Here is a 16,906-nt window from a genome sequence, read left to right as displayed (position 1 = left end):
TGCTGTGTGCATCGTGCGGCACCCTTTGATGTACCCTGAACCAACCAAGCATGAAGACCTTGTAATCCTCCTATTAATTTTCTACCCTTTCTTCAGTGCTTGGAGCAAACCTTGCATGATGCTTCTGGCCTTTGGTGTTAGCATGTCCCTTGAAACATCACAACTTAATGAAACATAATAAAATTTTGAATTATATAGCAAAATCGAGACTCAACGACTGTTAATGAGTGATTGGGTCAACATAGCCGTCACAAATTATGATTGATGGTTCCTAGTTTTAAAAAAAATAAAAATAAATATATAAACTAAGAAAGAGCACTATTTACAATGTCTCCATTTAACACAAGCGGTTGCCTATTTGTTATGGCAAAGTGAATCAAAAGTTAGTAAGAGTCAGCAAAATAGGATCCTGATGATATGATAGAGGAATTCCATTGGTAGTATCCAAAATCTTCAAAAGTTGTGGAACCAAATGAATAGGCCAGGGAATTTTTGGAACAGGTACAAGATCAAACAGTCCTTCATTCGAGCACAAAATCTCCTTGATTTTCATTTTAAGATTCATAGCATGGTCAAGACCCTTTGACAAACTTATAATCATTGACTCCAAAAAATGACCTGTATCCAAACAGTGACCAAAACAATATGTCCTAACATAATGCAAGAAGTCCTCGGTCTAGGACTGGGTTAGAAATTCCTGTGCAAATTAATATAGGGTAATTTAATTTAGGTAATGATTTAAACACATCAAAAATAGAAATTTCAAGATTAACCTGAATAGATACATCACTGTGAATAAATGGGGAAGGGGGTGGATATTGAGATCACTTAGCCATCGAATAACATTTTTGAGGATGTAAGTCAGATCGGGTTTAACAACCCCATGAGTTTATATTGTTCCGGTGGTGCCATATGAAGTAATAAGTTACAATAAAAACAGGAAAAAAAACCACTTCAGAAGAGTTATCAAAACTATTTCTAGAAAGAAAACAGATGCAAAGCTGTTCCAAAGAAGGGTAGGAGAAGTATTCCGTTCTCAGTCCTAGTCTCCTAGAGGACTTGCAGCCCATATGCGCTTAATCCAATCACACGATAGCCAAAGATGCCAGATGGATTTAATACAAGAACCACAAATAATATAATTGGGGTCAATCTGACTCCATTTCGACAAAGAAGCTTTAATTGGAATTCCTGCATGTAAGACATGCCAAAAAAATAGCTTAGATTTTGGATGCAAAGGAAGTTATCAAAAGAAATACCACCAAACTAAGTACGGAGAGTTCGTTGGATGTCTTGAAGACAAAGATTTAGCAACTAATTTGGTAGAAAATCTATCAACCTTAGTTAAAAAGTATACTCATCTGTCATCATCACTAAAAGCATTAACATTAGTAATTAAGTAAGCATAAACAAAGGGCAGCCTAGTATCGAGCAATACTATGTTCCAATGATTATCAATCAGATAATTACAGTAAAAGAGAATCAGGAAAAATAGAAAAAAGATTAAATACTGGAAATAGAAGGAAAGAAATCCAAGAATCCATCCAGAAAAAAGAGATCCTACCATTACCGATATGTCGATGTACCAATGTCTTTAGAGTCGATAAGACATGTACTATGCTGTTCCAAGGTCAAGATCCTCTCTTAACCATAACCTTTGGGTGAAACATAGATAAATTTGAGAAATAATTAAATGATAATAATAGATAAGCATCAAGAGGCATAATAGGTATATGAACAACAAAGGATGTAAAGGGGAGGGGGGGGAAACATAGTCATCAAGAAGATGTTAGATATAGTCATAAAAGGTATATGAACAACAAATAAAATAAAACCTTATTTTATTTTAGGGAAAGGGTTTCATACGACATCAAAATACAATTTTGCACCAATAAGAGGGGAGGATGATGAATCGTCCAATAAGATAGGCATTTAACAAGGAGAGAGGGTGTGAGACCCATGGATGATATGTGAGAGGACGTGCACAAGAATCTACACACTTTACACTGATGTTGTACGTTTCTTTCTCCCTTTATTTTAATTTTAAACATTGGCTATAGTCTCTTCCAAGCAAACATCTCTCTGTCTCTCTTCTTTGGGAACAACATACAAAATGAATCAAGGCATTTCCTCCCAAAATAGATATCTCAATATCATCAATTTGCTTTAATTGAAGTTGAATCAAGTCTAGGCACTAATTTAAGTATGAAACAAATCAGGCTAATCCGAGGAGTTTAAGACTTGGTACATGTTAAGAGATCAGGGACCATCCATGTCCATCCATGTCTTTTATTTTCTTCCTAGAGGTGTGGGGAAGAGGTTTTGAACCCAACTCATTGCTATTATCTCTAAATGTCTGAGTTGTTCTGTTTAGTTTTTGTAATGGCTTATCAGAATTTGGAGTTGTCTTTCTATGGAAAAAAAAAAGGAAAAAAAAAGGCATTTTCTTCTCCTGGAATTGGGTCTTGACCGGGCCCTAAGGAATGAGAAGTACTCTAAAACACAAGTAGTTGCCTACATTTAGCATTGGACGATTGAGTTGTGGAACTTCTAGATCACAAAATGAGAGTTGTCTTGTTGTTTGTTGCTATCATCACCCATCCCTGTTTTGATTAACTTGAGAGAATTGACAGCCTTAAATTTATATGTTGGTGGGCTAGAGTTTTCATCATGTAAACCAACCCCCTTGTTTACTACCCAAAAAACCAACCCCCCTTAGTTGCGGGGGTTGGTATTGGTGGCGGTGGTGGTGGATTGGTTTGATCGCCGGTCTTCTTTGTAATGGATGTGTCAACCGGTGCACCAAAGAAGGTGATGGTGATTGCTGACCCTACAAGGGAATCGGCGGGTGCACTCCAATGGGCTCTTTCTCATGCTGTGCTCGAGAATGATGAGCTCTTTCTCCTACATGTAGACCAACCCATTTCATGGCGGAACACATTCTCTACTTTTCTTAGAAAACCCTCCTCTCAGGGTTTTCCGAACACCAATTCTTTGATGGAAGGAAGCGGCGGAGATAATGTTGATTTTCTTGATTTAATGAAAAGTGCATGTGAGACTGCTCAGCCTAAGGTAAAGGTTTATATAGAAAGAGTGGAATCGGATGGAAAGGACAAGGCCTCTACCATTCTCTCCAAAAGTAGGATGCTTTCAATTGAGGTCCTTGTTATAGGCCAGCGTCGTAGTCTCTCCAATGCTATATTAGGGTGAGCTTTCATCAAATTCATATAGAGATCTTTGTTATTTTGCTTCTTTGAAACAGGTTGCTTTCTTCTTTGGTTCTTGAAGCCAGTGATTTCCTGCCTCTCTCTGTTCATGTTTGTTCTCTGAATTCCATGTTCTCCTAAAGAACCTTGAGAATCAGAGATGCCTATGATCATAGGGTGTTACAGTTCTAGAAGAGAATCAGAGATGCCTATGATCTGTATGAACATAAGAACACAAGGCAATAAGATTCCATACATCTCCAAGTATATCCACACAATCTCTGAAATGATCTTCAGAGAAATTTGAGAATTCCTGTCCATCCACAGATCCCAATTGAAGCAGAAATCTGACCCTTTTCATTTAATCCATATGCCCTTCTATTCTGGCAACAGATCTTTAAAACATCCAGATAAAGGAATTTGGACTTGAAAAGATTTTCAGAAAGACCAGACAAATTTCATAAGCAAAAAATATGTCTTGCTTTCTGCATTCTGAAAACATAATATGCAGTAGCTGTTCAGGTTAAGGCCTTTGTGTTTAAGTCTGTAGTTTGGATGTGTCCCTTCACTTTAACCCAAGAGAAGAATGGCTATTTCTGAAGGCACCTTAGCTTTCTAGACACTATTCAATGGGAAATCAGGAAGAACCAACAATCCCTTTGTTGTTTAATAGCCATATGCTTCAATTATGCTATTAGGATTAATACTGATATGGCTCCATTTGATCAGGTAAAAGGTAATGATCTATTTATGTGGTTTTTTATAAAAAAATTTTAAATAACTTTTGTCACCTTTTACCTGATCAACCATGTTCAATTAGTTATACTGTGGCTACCATGCATTTTTACAACTCACAAATATTTACAGAAAAGAAAATTAAACCTACCCAGTTCAAAACCAAATCCTAAAGGCCATCATTGGGAAGGCATTTTTTCTTTTAATTTCCTTTTTACACTTAACCAAAGTTCTAATCTGCCTCTTATGTGAATAACAGATGTAGGCTGAATGGAGGGCATGCAAGAGGGACAAGAGTGATAGATACAGCAGAGTATTTGATTGAGAACAGTAAGTGCACATGCATTGGAGTTCAGAAGAAGGGTCAAAACGCAGGCTATCTTCTTAACACTAAAAAACACAGAAATTTCTGGCTTCTTGCATAGAGTACACAAATGCTTAAAATTCCATAGTGCTCTCTGTCACACTGGGTTCCCACTATGGTTTGGGTTGAGTCCACAGGTTCTCAGTTCTCGCCATTTTTGTTGCGTGTTGGAGTAAGCAGAGGCGGATATCATAATTTGCTTACATTGTTTGCTAAATCAGAAAGACATTTGCTGTGTCATAGTGAATGAATGTGTTCATCAGAAAAGCTAACTATTGTGTTTTTTCAATCTCAGCCCCTCTCCTCTTTGCCATGGATTCAATCTTCTTCTTTCTCTTTTCCCCCCATTAATACTTCCAGTATAAATGTTCCTCAGTCCCAAATTATGGATATGGGATGGCAAAGAAGAGGATAATTGAATCAGATTCTTATTGCTGGATAGGAGAACTGAATACTTGTTCTACAATTCTACACTCACAGTGCAATACTAGGCCACTTGTGGCTTATCAACACATATTCCAGTTTTCAAAACTATGTTGCAAGCTTAGCAAATTGAGCTCCACAAATTTTAGGAACTCATGCCACCAAAATGAAATAGCATTTACATCAACTCTAGCAAAGGTACCAAGATTCATAAACTGACCTACAGATAAGAAATAATTTTATTGCAAGGCTTGGAAGAGAACACAAAGCGGAGAAAAGAAAAAAAAAAAAAAACACTGAATTTTGTTTTGCAAATGACTTGGAAGAAATAAATAGATTAATGCCCACTTGGCACGTCTGCTAGCCAAACTTTTACATGGAACATAAGAATTACAGAAAGATGGCACAATCCAGCCATGGCATTGCCAGATAAGATGAATACAGAACAGGTAAAGTTCCTTTTATTTTCTTTGCCAGGGGTGATTAGAGGTCATCACGCATATTTTGTAATGGAACCTTGTTATGTGCAATAGTCCCACATCGGTCCCATAAAGGATTGGATGTGGGCATATATGATATTGGGTTCCCTTCCCTCGTAGACCGGTTTATGAGGATGAGTTCTTTCAATCGTATCAATTGGTGCTTTCATTGACCTGTCCTTTGCGGTTGGCTACTTGGGAGGGGGGGACCTAGTGCCAGAGTGCAAACCGCTAGGAAAGGGCTACTTGCCGCCGGGAAAGGATCCTAGAGCGGAGTGGAGCTGCCTAGAAAGAGCTACCTGGTCTGGAATGGGCCGACGAGGACGTTCACCGTTAAAGGGTGGGGTAATGTTATGTGCAATAGTCCCACATCGGTCCCATAAGAGATTGGATGTGGGCATATATGATATTGGGTTCCCTCCCCTTGTAGATCGGTTTATGAGGGTGCGTTCTTCCAATCGTATCAAACCTCCACATCAGGAACTACATTTTCATGAAGATGCATGAAATTAATGGCATCTTCTGCAGTTTGAGGTCTCATCCCTCCTTGTCCAGCCATCCCTGCCTTGATGGCAGCAGAAACCTTTCTCTGCAACTTGAGGAGTCCAATACGTTGCGAGACAACATATAGAACCGCACAAGAGAAGAGGAGAAACCCAACCACAACTATCAACCTATCCAGAATAAAATTTGATATGAGTGATTTCAAGGAAGTGGTGGAAGAGAAACATAGTAAATAAAGTTGCTTTTCCTTTCTTTACCTGTCAAAGACATCCTGCTGCTGCATTGTGGAGATTAGGTTTCTGGTTCGCATAAGCAGGGAGCAACGTCCCTTGTATTCACTTTCTGCCTTCTTTAGTACTCCTGTTGATTCCTCTGAACAACCACACACACTAATTGTCCGCTCTGGCTCCAATAAGAAGATTTTCTCGATTATCAATTGCATATTTAATTTACTATAATGATGCTGGACTCATGAAACCATGTATGAAATCAATACGAATTTAGTAAGTCCGTGGCTCAAAGACTTTTGTTCTTCCGATGCCATTGGCTGTACATATGTCTTTCTATCAATGAAGCTTCTCCTTACACGAAAAAAAAAAGAGGGATTAAAACTAAGAAATGTCTTGCTAAAACTTGGTATGTGACTGTCCCATTAATAAGTGGAACAATATCGGGATCTGATTTTGGCACCAAATAATAAATGGGACGAGATGGTTCTAGGATAGGATTCCCAACGATACTAGTATCGAAATACCAAATAGATACCACTGGTATTAGATGGAATTGGAACCGCCTATACCATTTCAAAGGGTATATTTCTTGTTCTTGTGTTCAAATTTTATGGCTGTAGTTTGATGTATTTGGGTAGTATTTTCTCCTATAGAGGTTTCAACTAATAGACATTTAATTTGTTTCTATATAAACTTGTTTAGTAATGACACTAAAATCGTAGACTTGTTTATTTGGTCATCATAACTCTTAGTTGTCATTTTGTGAAACTTACATATGATCTTAAGAAGTTTGAAGAAGTAAAATCATTAAATGTATAATGATTTCATATTCTAAGTTGCTTTGTAAAGCAAGGGACACATTAGATCTCAAGATAGTGAGAAGATCTACAATACTAGTAATGGAACCATATTGTCATATTGTTTGAAACCATTAAAGGTCATCATCCTTTTCTATAGTGCCTAGAATCGTTTAGGAACTAGTACTATCCCTTCTTGTTAATAATCAAGATCGAGACCTACGTTTGGTCCTATTAATAAATGGGACAGTTCTATGATTGGCACCTTTAGTATCAATACCAATATAGATCTGTCTCGAATACCAAGAATAGTCCCAATTGGAAGCCTTAAATCTGCCATATGGCAAGTTTTTTTTTTTTTTTTTTTTCGTAGATAGACAACATCCCAAGGAGGGTTGAGCTCATGATCTCTTGTGAGGACTCATAATTTTAGGATACAATTTGTCCACAACTCCACAGTTATTATCATGCAAGTTTTGATGAGTGTCAAATTTGAAACCCTAATTTAGTTGTATGGTCCGTTGTACATTTCCCATGTATTCCTAATTGGAGAAATTGTTCAAAATTTTAATGTTTTTAATTTTTCTTTGTTTTCTTTTTGATAATGTGACAAATTTTGATTGGACTTAGACTGACACATAAATAAGGAAGATAAGATAAAGACCAACACCCCAATAAAATTTAGGCCACACATGACTTGCCATATGGTAGATAGAATTGATGGAGTTGCAATAAAGTGCAATCTAGTGGATCTACACCCACTCAGACGAAAGCTGGAATATTTTCACAAATACCCCCTAAAGTTTTAGTATTTTCCAAAATACTTTTTTTATCCGGAGCAGGATTCCATTTCAGCACCTGCGCGCGATTACGGGCAGCAGGAGATTTTCACCCCCTCCCTTCCAACCTTAATAATACATTTTCAGCTCCCAAGATGCTAAAGTTGGACTTTAATGTTCTTCCAAAGCTCTGAAGGAATAGCTTTGAGGTTGAAACTTTACTAAGATGGACTGATGAGGATTGTGGAAAACATGTGTACAAAATTATAGTGCCATGTAAAGAAACCCTCACTGTTGCATGAGTAATTACCTTTAATTGTTAAAGGAAACTGAATGCAATATGAATACTCTCTATATATATATTCTTAATTATTGAGGTTAAATTACTACTTACTAGAGAATGAGTAAGAGATCTTTAATTGTTGAAGGATGTAAAACTGGAAATCTATAGTTTTAATGGCACCATGAATATGAAACACCCAAGACAAGTAATTAAACTTTCTGTTTTCTTTTAGTACACGTTGGCCGCTAAAGCCATTCTTTTTTCTCTATTTTTCATTTTGTCAGTGTTTTCCACCATTTGCTTCTGATTTTTTTCGCTTTTTAATGGATCAGATTTTTATCTCTTTCTTATTGTTTAATATTTGATGGGTTTTCTCCGTCCTGCTCCATGCAATTAGAGACTGCAAACATCTTATGCAATAGCTTAGGGTTTTTTTTTTTTTTTTTTGGGGGGGGGGGGGCTGAAATTCTTCTACTAAACTGTTTACCGTCTTTGAAGGAGAAGAAATCTATGTTTTCTTAAAAATCATAAAGGGCAAAAGTGTCTTTGATAATGTTTTAAAGTCACGTGAGTGCTTAATTCAACACCATCTAACCCCATTTTCTATTCTTTTTGATATTCCTCAAGTGTCAAATAATTTGTAACATCACTTTTTTTTTGGGGGTGGGGGGGGGGGGGTTGGGGGCTAAAACTCTTCTACTGTAGACTGTTTATTTGAAGGAGAAGGAACCTTTTGTTTCTTAAAGATCATACAGGGCAAAAGTGTCTTTGACAATGTTTAAAGTCACGTGAATGCTCAATTCAACACCATCTAAGTCCACTTTCTATTCTTTTTGATATCCCTCAAGGCGTCTAATAGTTTGTAACTTTACTTTTTAGCCCTTTTAGTGTTACTTTTTTTTGCAATAAGGTAAACATCATCATTTCACAAGCGTGCCCGAAATATGTGCATGACAATAACACCTTTTGATAATAACATAAGGGGAAAGTTTTTATACACGGTCGTATAAACATGTATGTGAGAGGGTGAGAGTTTCAAAGCATTAATTAATGGGTGGGGATTGATGACTTTTCCAACTCTTTGTGAGAGACCATCTCACATACACGGTTTACGCGACTGTGTATGATAACGTTTCCTGTAACATAATGATGTCACTTTCAAATTATTTTTTAAAAGTCTTTTGTATTTCTAACATAAAATAAATTTTGAGAACAAGACAAAAGACAATTAAAAGATGTAAAGTTCTAAATGCACCTAAAGAGATGTCATTCAAACACTCCCTTTATAAACTATGCTGGCTGTTGAAAATGAAACTCCTAGTATGCATTCACATTAAAAATTTTCTTCTAAACTGAATTACCCAAGACTTTTGTGCTGTTAGTTGTGCTAGTTTCCCCCACAGCAATTGCTGCAAAAACAACCCTACCCTCTTTTACTTGCACTGCATACCTTGCATATGACCAACAAAGGTGGCTCTGTTGGACAGAGGGAATGGAGTGACCAAGTCATCCCTCATGTGGTCTAAAGAATATCATCCACATGTGGTTTGGACTACAGGTCACTGTCCATAAAAAGTTCCTAAGATGCAGTAAGATGAATCCAACCTCCAAGTTTGACTGCAAGAAGGTTGGATTAGGTTCGGCCTTTATTTTGAAGTAGTACACTTCAAGAAACCCTTGAAAATTTACTTGAAAGCTTTTGATGAAGACAAAAAGAATACCTTTAACAGACGATGCATATGCATCATAAACTACAAAAATGAATTTAGTGACCAAAGATTGGTCACTATCATACTAATACATATATGTACATACATACATGCCGGTTGTTAGATACATTTGATGCAACTTGATAACATTACCCAAAATTGATGCATTTGCAATGTAACTATATAAAATTATGCTGCTGAGGGAAGAAGGTGCTTCAGGCAAATTTCTTTGTAGCCTCAATCAAGAGTCCACCCTATGATTCACCGATGTAAGCTGAGTTTTTCTGACGGAAGATTAGATGAGCCAAAGTTACGATGCTTTCCATCAGCCACATTGCTCAGTCGGAAGCCTTCACGAGGCAGCTGGTTGATTAGCAGAGTTTCAAGTTGGTTGGCTATGCTCTTTCCAGGGACTAGAAAATAGAGGAACTCCACATTCTGCATTCCTTCCACTGAACGATGACTACGAACTCGGCCCTCTAGGTCATCCGTCTGCATAAATTTTGAATTTGGCCAAATTAACAACTAAAACAGAGCAGTGATACTAACAATACACAGGAAATGACAAAAAAACCCAAGGAACCATGATGAGTACCTGTCCAACATACAGTTTCTTGTCAGGTCTGAACATTACATAGACACTTGAAGCTCCTATTGTTGATGGAGGAGGCAGTTCCCTAGCAGCTATAGCTACACAATTGACAACCACAAGTTCTGACACATTCCTCTGTTTGTGAAGTTCAATCAGCTTCTGCTGACAGATAACAGTTATAGCATTTGCAACCCCCTTCCTCAGAATCTCAATAGGGTTTTCTGTCCTCTTCACACAATGAGCAGTTCCTATTCCAAACTGACTCAATTGATTGTAAGCTTCAGAGTCATTGGCATCGGAATCAGAACTTGGTTGTTCTACTTCTGAATAATCTTTTCCTTTGCATACATCCTTTCCATTTACTGAAAGATATAATTCTTTGGCTCTCTGGATTACTCCTTCAGGGATTCCTTCCTCTAGAGCAGTTTCGAAGGCAAGACTTTCTCTACAGATACCATCAATCAATTTCCATGTTGGCTTTGTCTGACCATCTACATTCTCTGTTCCCATTGCTTTATACACACTGTTCTTTTTACTCAATGGTAGATCAAAAATTCCATGCAAGTGGGTAGAAATGATACCCAGGCAACCAATGCTGTCGAGAGTTTCAATAATGCTACCAGCAATACAAGTCCCCTTTGCTGTTTCTGTTCCCCTGCAGATTTCATCAACAAGCACAAGGCTCCTTGAAGTAGCTCTGGTGATTATAGAGCGTATCTCCGACATTTCAATCTGAAACATTACATCATGTTAGAGTGTGAAAATTAATTATGACCTTGAATATTACTTGATTAGAGAAGTAACATTTGCAACATTGAAGATAGACTTGCGCAAATAATTTTTCTGCATCATACATCTCATGAGAAAATGAGAAAATTAACCTCCTCGTCGCTGAGAGATGATTTATTTCCCAACAATGTCTCTTTCATGCATTATCCTCAATAATTTCATGGGCTGATTAAACAGAACAAAAGGGCTAACTCAAAGCTCATTACAATTAAAACCCTAAGACTAAGAGCCTGACTTATGAAAGAAGAGAAACTAATATAGAACTCAAACCATCATATTACAGTGCTCCCACTTAACAACTCTTTATTTTAGACCTCCTCTATGGGATCGAAGTCCAATGATTCTCCAACTGATCATAGTCCAGGCTACAAGGCCTTCTTTGAGGGGGGAAAAGAACAATTAGGCACCTCTAGCTTCTGACCAAATTTGCACTCCTTGTTAGTTCCACATTAATGGATTTGTCAGCTCCTGCCAGTGTACATGACCCCTAGCCCAAGGTCCCCTTACACAGTCGAACTCAACTTTATGTATTCTCAAGTCTAAATGGGTTTCCAGGCTCAGCGAGAATGCTTTTACTTAATGGTTGCAGATTCGTTATTGAATCAACTGCAGATCTACAGAGGATTATAATGGAGGGTGAGTCTGAGTGATTAGCAGATTGAGAGCAGAGATTGGAGGCCCTTGAGGCTATCCAGATACATCAGAGAGATCCTATCACTGTACTCCCATATGAAATGGCTCATACAGCATGCTAAATTACAGTTGGGGTCCCTAATGTTTGGAGAAATATGAATAGGGTCCCTCACATTTCAAAAACTATGGTAGGGCAAGGATTGAATTTTTGGTTTCGAGGCCAGTTATGGCCCTGGTCAAAACCGAGATATCTCGGGTTTCAACCAGGTTTCGGTCGAAACTTGGGATTTTTCTGAGTCAATTGAAACCTAGGTTTCAAAACCCGGAAATGGTTTTTTGACCTTTTTTTTTGGTGCTGCCTATTTTTACCATTTTACACCTATTCCAAGAATTAGTTTCACAAAAAAACCACCCAAATTGGTACTTTTGGTTAAGACCTAATTTTGCTAGTGTAAGCTGAATGCTGCTGTGCACTAGTCCTACTATAATCATTAATGCAATTACAACAATAAAAGCATACATTAGGTTAGGCAATACTAGTATAGAACACTCACTACTCAATACATGGTGTCTTGGTGGGTCTAATCCATGAGCTGAGTACCACTTAAGATGTCGTTGACGCTCCTCCTAATGCAACACATGTATCCCATACTATATTTTGTGCCCAACACTATGTCTATATACTAATTCTTCCAAAAATTAAATTTGGGAAAAAATTACCTTCAATCTCCAATCACTCAAATTCAAGCTGTAGAAGGGTTGAATGAGTAGAAGAATGCCAAAAAGTAGGAAGAAATCAAGTGATTTGGTAAAAAACTGCAAGTTTTTGGCAAAAATCCCCTTTGGGAGTGTCAAAACTTGCAAAACTTACAAAACCTGGTACAAACCAGTTTCAATCCTTGGTTTCGTCTTTGACAAAGTGGCAACCGAGTTGTCTTGGAAGTTTCGACCGAAACTAAGAACCATGGGTAGGGGTCTCTAATTTTTGGGAAAACTACGACCTGACCTGGGTCCCTCTGTTGGACTGAAGTTAGTCTGAATCATGAGCTATGCTTATGTGAATTTCTTGAATATGACTATTCGGCTCAGCTAACAACCCTCCTAACTAATTAGACCCTTGATTATTGTATTTATTCACACACAACCATAATAATTGTTTCGGGCTAATGAGTTAGGAGGTTGTTTTGGTGTGCAAAATAGTAATAAATGAGAAAGATAAAAACCCAAGTGGCATAGTGACATGGACAAATGTCATTCTAATGACCCCTTTCATGGTTTCCAGCAATGGCTGGGACCGAGATCATTGTTTTGAAACGCGAGAAATCCCAACCATAGCTTCCCCAAATGTTGGGACCTTGGGTGTAGTTTATGTCCTCCAACTGAGGCCTTAGGCCAGAGCAAGGTTCGAAAACTCGGGTCTCGGTGCCAACTCGGACCCTTGAAAAACTGAGTCGAGTCGAGTCGAGTTGAGCTCTCGACGAGATCTCGCCGAGTTGGTGCACTTTTTTTTTTCTCGACTCGAAGCCTCATCTCGGTGGGTTTTAGACCTAGTTTGGGTTTGAAACTTGGTATTCAGCCTATTTTAGGCCATTTAAACACAATGGCACTATCAGATTTTGCAAAAACAAAGTCCAAATAGGAGTTTCAGTTAGTGGGAAAGCAGGACAGACACTTAATGCTAGAAACCAAGATAGACACAGGACAAACACACTTATTTATGCCTAATATCATTTACTTAAATGCTTTTGTATTTGTATTTCATTTAATTAAATGCTTTTGTATTTGTATTTTATTTACTTAAGATATTATTCATAAATAAGCAAATACCCCCCTATTTGAATCCAGTAAAAATAGTTAAAATATCAAATTCCAAAAGGAAAAAAAGTCAACCCCCCAGTTCAAGAACAAAAACTGGATTTTCGGCGGTAGGTGCAATTTTCAACTTTCTAATGCTGGACAAAGCTTTCCAACAAGTCCAAGATTGCTAAAATCTGATTTATATTGAAAGAGTTATGTACCGGTCAAACTTAATTCACTGTGCGCGAATGCTGTCAAAATCGCTCTGAATGAAAATAGTTTTTTGGACATCAAAACAAATGAATATTTTACCGCACTTTTGGTTTTTAGCAATGTTTTACCATAATAAGATTTATGGAATTTTTAGATTTGAGAAAAACCCCAGCATTAGAAAGTTGAAAATTGCACCTATAGCCAAAAATCCAATTTTTGTTCTTGAACTGGGGGGTTGACTTTTTTTCCTTTTGGAATTTGATTTTTTTAACTATTTTTATTGGATTCAAATAGGGGGGTATTTGCTTATTTATGAATAATATCTTAAGTAAATGTTTTTGTACATTTACTTAAATGATATTAGGCATAAATAAGTGTCTGTCTTGTCTGTCTTGGTTCCTGGCATAGATAGGTGTCTGTTTACCAAGAATTTTCAGCAAGATCTCGAGATCTGACACTCATATAAAGGACCTAGATGGGCATTTTCCAATGTCAAACCGAGATCTCAGCGGGATATTGTACTTTTGTGACTCGACCCCCATCTCGTCTTGGATTTTCAAAATACCAAGAAACTCGGCGAGATCTCGCGAGTTCTCGAACTATGGGCCAGAGAACAGAGTAGCAGATTAATTAGCCCAAGTTGGAATTGGGGAGAGCGCAGATGTATGTGGAGCTAGTATCAGGGTTTAAAGTATCGCACCGTATTGTATCGTATTGGTCGATACGTATCGGTATCACACAATATTGATACGATACTTTTTTTTAAAATAAACTGCATCACACTGTATCGGCCGATACGGATCGATACGATGATATGTATCGGTCAGCCATTATAACTTATATGGGTTTCCGATCTCGAACCAGAGAGCAAAAACAGTCCTTGCATTAGCGTTTTTCACCCAAAAATCGACCTGTAGCCCCTTTCCTTCCTCTTCTTTCAAATCATTCAGTTGGGGTTTGATTAAACACTGAAAAGCAAATCTAATCAAGGAAAAACACTTGAGTTTCGATCAATCTACACTCATAGATCTTGGATTGAAGAAGAACTCCACAGAAAATTATGTTTTTCAAAAACTTTATTTTTTTGGTTAAATTTTTCCTTTTAGACCTGTTTTTTTGCATGAGTTACATGGATGCAGCCTAAACTAACAAAATCATACCATCAATCACGAGGTTATGAATTTGTGCTCTGATTCATGAACTTTCCCAGAAAAATGAAAGTTGGTTGAAAGTTTTTTTCCGATTTCCAGCAAAAAACAAGAGATTTGGCTTTGCAAAAATTATATGTTGATAACAAACAACAGAACTATTATAACAATTTCAATTGAATGCACTTGTCTCCGTATATGTTGTTTCTCCATTTTAGTGTTTATGCATGATACATGTTCTATGTTACTTATACTGTTTTCCACTCCAAAAGTGTATTTCCATGCATATCTTGACCATTTCCATGCGTGTCTGTAGCGTATCTTGTGTATCTCTGATACGATACAATGTCTCTAAAAATCACCCCGCCGGTACGATATGCAATACTGATACTTTAATCCTTGGGTAATATTGCCTGAGTTAGTGTGTCCTGGGTGCATAAAGAGCCCTTGATGCAATCGAAATCAAGGCCCATGGAGGTTCTCAAGTTCCTAGAGAGTTTCATTCGATTTCAATGGAAGCTAAAGACAGTCAATGACATAACTACAGCACGGTTGGGTCAGACTGTTTATCTATTGTCACATATCACTTCAATTTTAGTTCTTTGTTTTCAGGTTTCATTGCAGCTCGCCCTGCTGACCTGCAAAATTATTCTTGTCTTTTTTTCTGTAGTCAACAAAATTACAGTTACAACAACAAACTCAGCCTTATCCCAACTTAATGGGGTCGGCTACAAGGATCCAAACGACACAAAGTAGATCAAACAAAGATCTACCCAAAATGGTAGAGAAAAGATGGGAAAAGAGGGATGGGGAAAGAGATGAGAAGTGAAAAAGGCACAAAAAAGACAAATGAAGGATGATAAGTAAATAGCAAAATGAAAGATGAATGATGAAAGATAGTAAGAGGCAAGAGGCACAGCCCAGCACATCAGGAGAATCTCAGCTAACCAGGATCTGCGACATAGATCCTTGCCCTCCAATAGGCTCTGTCCGATGTCATACTTGGTACAAGACCTAGACTATGCACGTCCTTCCTCACCACTTCTCCTATGGTCATTTTAGGTCTGCCCCTAGCTCTTTTAGCCTCTTCAGTCGGATTCATATCACTCTTCCTTATTGGGGCATCAATTAGATAAGATCCTCATAAATATAAGATTATCATAGTTTTCTTTTTAATCACATTGTATTCCCATTATTGTTGATTTCTTCACCTATTGAGGATTCTTCAGAAAGAATCTCCACTGCCTGAACAACTGAAGATGAAAAAGCACTTGGTTCAATGTAATCCAAAAAAAATGTTGTTTTCCATGAATACTGGCTTGTCAATGAGACGAAGGCCATGCCTTTATTTATAACTTCAGAATATTACAAATACGGAATGATTTACTCAATCCTTATCTAACACATTTAACATGTGCATAATGAACCTAGATACTATAGGTACAAGGACAATATTACCCCTGAACCTATATTACAACACTCCCCTTCAAGTTGGAGCATACATGTCAAACATGCCCAACTTGCTAACTATAGGACAAAATAATTTACTACTAATTCCTTTGGTAAGGACATCAGCCAATTGCTCACTTGATTGAATGAATGGGACACATAATTCCTTGCTCCAATTTCTCCTTGATAAAATGACGGTCGATCTCAACATGTTTGGTACGGTCATGTTGGACCGGGTTGTGGGCAATGCTGATTGCAGACTTGCTATCACAGTATATAGCCGCATTGGTAGATCAACAATCATACCCATTGGTAGTTCACATATGCCTTAAGCCATAGTTCTAACCTCAGCTTCAGCGCTAGACCGAGCCACAACTACTTGTTTCTTGCTTCTCCACGTAGTTAAATTTCCTCCAATAAAGGTGCAATATCCAGATATTGACTTCCTATCATCTGGACTTCCTACCCAATCTGCACCAATGTAAGCTTCTATCCGAAGATGACTATGTGGAGAATACCAGACTCCTTTTCCAGGGGAGGACTTTAGGTACCGAAGTATTCTATATGCTGCCTCCAAATGAGAAGAGTAAGGGTCATGCATGTATTGAGTCACAACACTTACAGCAAATGTAATATCCAGTCGAGTATGTGAAAGATATATCAACCGGCTAACTAATCTCTGATAGCTACCCTTATCCACCGGGTCACCTTCCTTACTCTTCAAATGTATGTTAGGCTCAAGAGGAGTATCTGCTAGTTTGCAACCAAGCATTCCT

At 37.7% G+C, this 16,906-nt stretch overlaps 3 protein-coding genes across 4 annotated transcripts in view; 1 reads left to right on the top strand and 2 right to left on the bottom strand.

Moving 5' to 3' along the window:
* The first annotated feature begins 2,741 nt into the window (after positions 1–2,741).
* On the top strand, positions 2,742–4,530 carry LOC122656471. Its single transcript, XM_043850988.1, has 2 exons — positions 2,742–3,206; positions 4,201–4,530. The coding sequence occupies exons 1-2, from the start codon at positions 2,782–2,784 to the stop codon at positions 4,364–4,366; spliced, it is 591 nt and encodes a 196-aa protein (XP_043706923.1). The 5' UTR covers positions 2,742–2,781; the 3' UTR covers positions 4,367–4,530.
* A 677-nt stretch (positions 4,531–5,207) lies between these two features.
* On the bottom strand, positions 5,208–6,157 carry LOC122656256. The gene is made up of 3 exons (XM_043850739.1): positions 5,969–6,157; positions 5,677–5,881; positions 5,208–5,244 (listed from the first exon to the last, which is right to left on the bottom strand). Exons 1-3 carry the CDS (start codon positions 6,151–6,153, stop codon positions 5,212–5,214), a joined length of 423 nt encoding a protein of 140 aa, XP_043706674.1. The 5' UTR covers positions 6,154–6,157; the 3' UTR covers positions 5,208–5,211.
* A 3,346-nt stretch (positions 6,158–9,503) lies between these two features.
* The window catches only part of LOC122655716 (DNA mismatch repair protein MSH1, mitochondrial), a 75,024-nt gene continuing 67,621 nt past the window's right edge, over positions 9,504–16,906 (bottom strand). For both annotated transcript variants that reach the window (XM_043850007.1, XM_043850008.1), the window contains 2 exons: positions 10,105–10,833; positions 9,504–10,001 (listed from right to left, as the gene is read on the bottom strand). In XM_043850007.1, the coding sequence (XP_043705942.1) occupies positions 9,771–10,001; positions 10,105–10,833 (960 nt within the window). In that variant the 3' untranslated portion in view covers positions 9,504–9,770. The remainder of the gene's footprint in view (positions 10,002–10,104; positions 10,834–16,906) is intronic.

This window comes from Telopea speciosissima, chromosome 3, assembly GCF_018873765.1.
Source record: "Telopea speciosissima isolate NSW1024214 ecotype Mountain lineage chromosome 3, Tspe_v1, whole genome shotgun sequence".
Taxonomy (NCBI): domain Eukaryota; kingdom Viridiplantae; phylum Streptophyta; class Magnoliopsida; order Proteales; family Proteaceae; genus Telopea; species Telopea speciosissima.
This window is presented reverse-complemented; position numbering and strand designations above follow the sequence as displayed.